At 51.0% G+C, this 302-nt stretch overlaps 1 protein-coding gene across 1 annotated transcript; it reads left to right on the forward strand.

The window, feature by feature from the left end:
• Positions 1-6: 6 nt before the first annotated feature.
• Positions 7-296, forward strand: LOC104775512 (the record flags this gene model as incomplete). The annotated part of the gene is made up of 1 exon (XM_010499527.1): positions 7-296. A coding segment is annotated over one exon (290 nt), but the record flags the coding sequence as incomplete, so codon positions are not given.
• Between the last annotated feature and the right edge of the window lie 6 nt (positions 297-302).

Genomic DNA, 302 nt, shown 5'->3' on the forward strand with positions numbered 1-302 from the left:
GATAAGTCCACGGCGAGTTACGTATCGGACAAGGCAAAGGAAGGAGTGAAGAAAGCAACCGACGCAGCTATCAATGCCGGAGATAACATGAAGGATACGATGGAAGGCGCGTGGAAAGCAGCCAAGGAAACAGGTCAAAACATTAGCGATGCGGTTGCGGGCGATGATGATGATGATCACGGCAGGATTCAAGAGGATAAGGTGGCAGTGGAGTTGAAGGATGTGCAACAGACTGTTGATACGACGGAGTACAGGGGTGTGGAGGATCTACATCAGCAAACTGGCGGCGAAGTTAAGTCACC

Source organism: Camelina sativa, unplaced genomic scaffold (assembly GCF_000633955.1).
Source record: "Camelina sativa cultivar DH55 unplaced genomic scaffold, Cs unpScaffold17174, whole genome shotgun sequence".
NCBI lineage: Eukaryota > Viridiplantae > Streptophyta > Magnoliopsida > Brassicales > Brassicaceae > Camelina > Camelina sativa.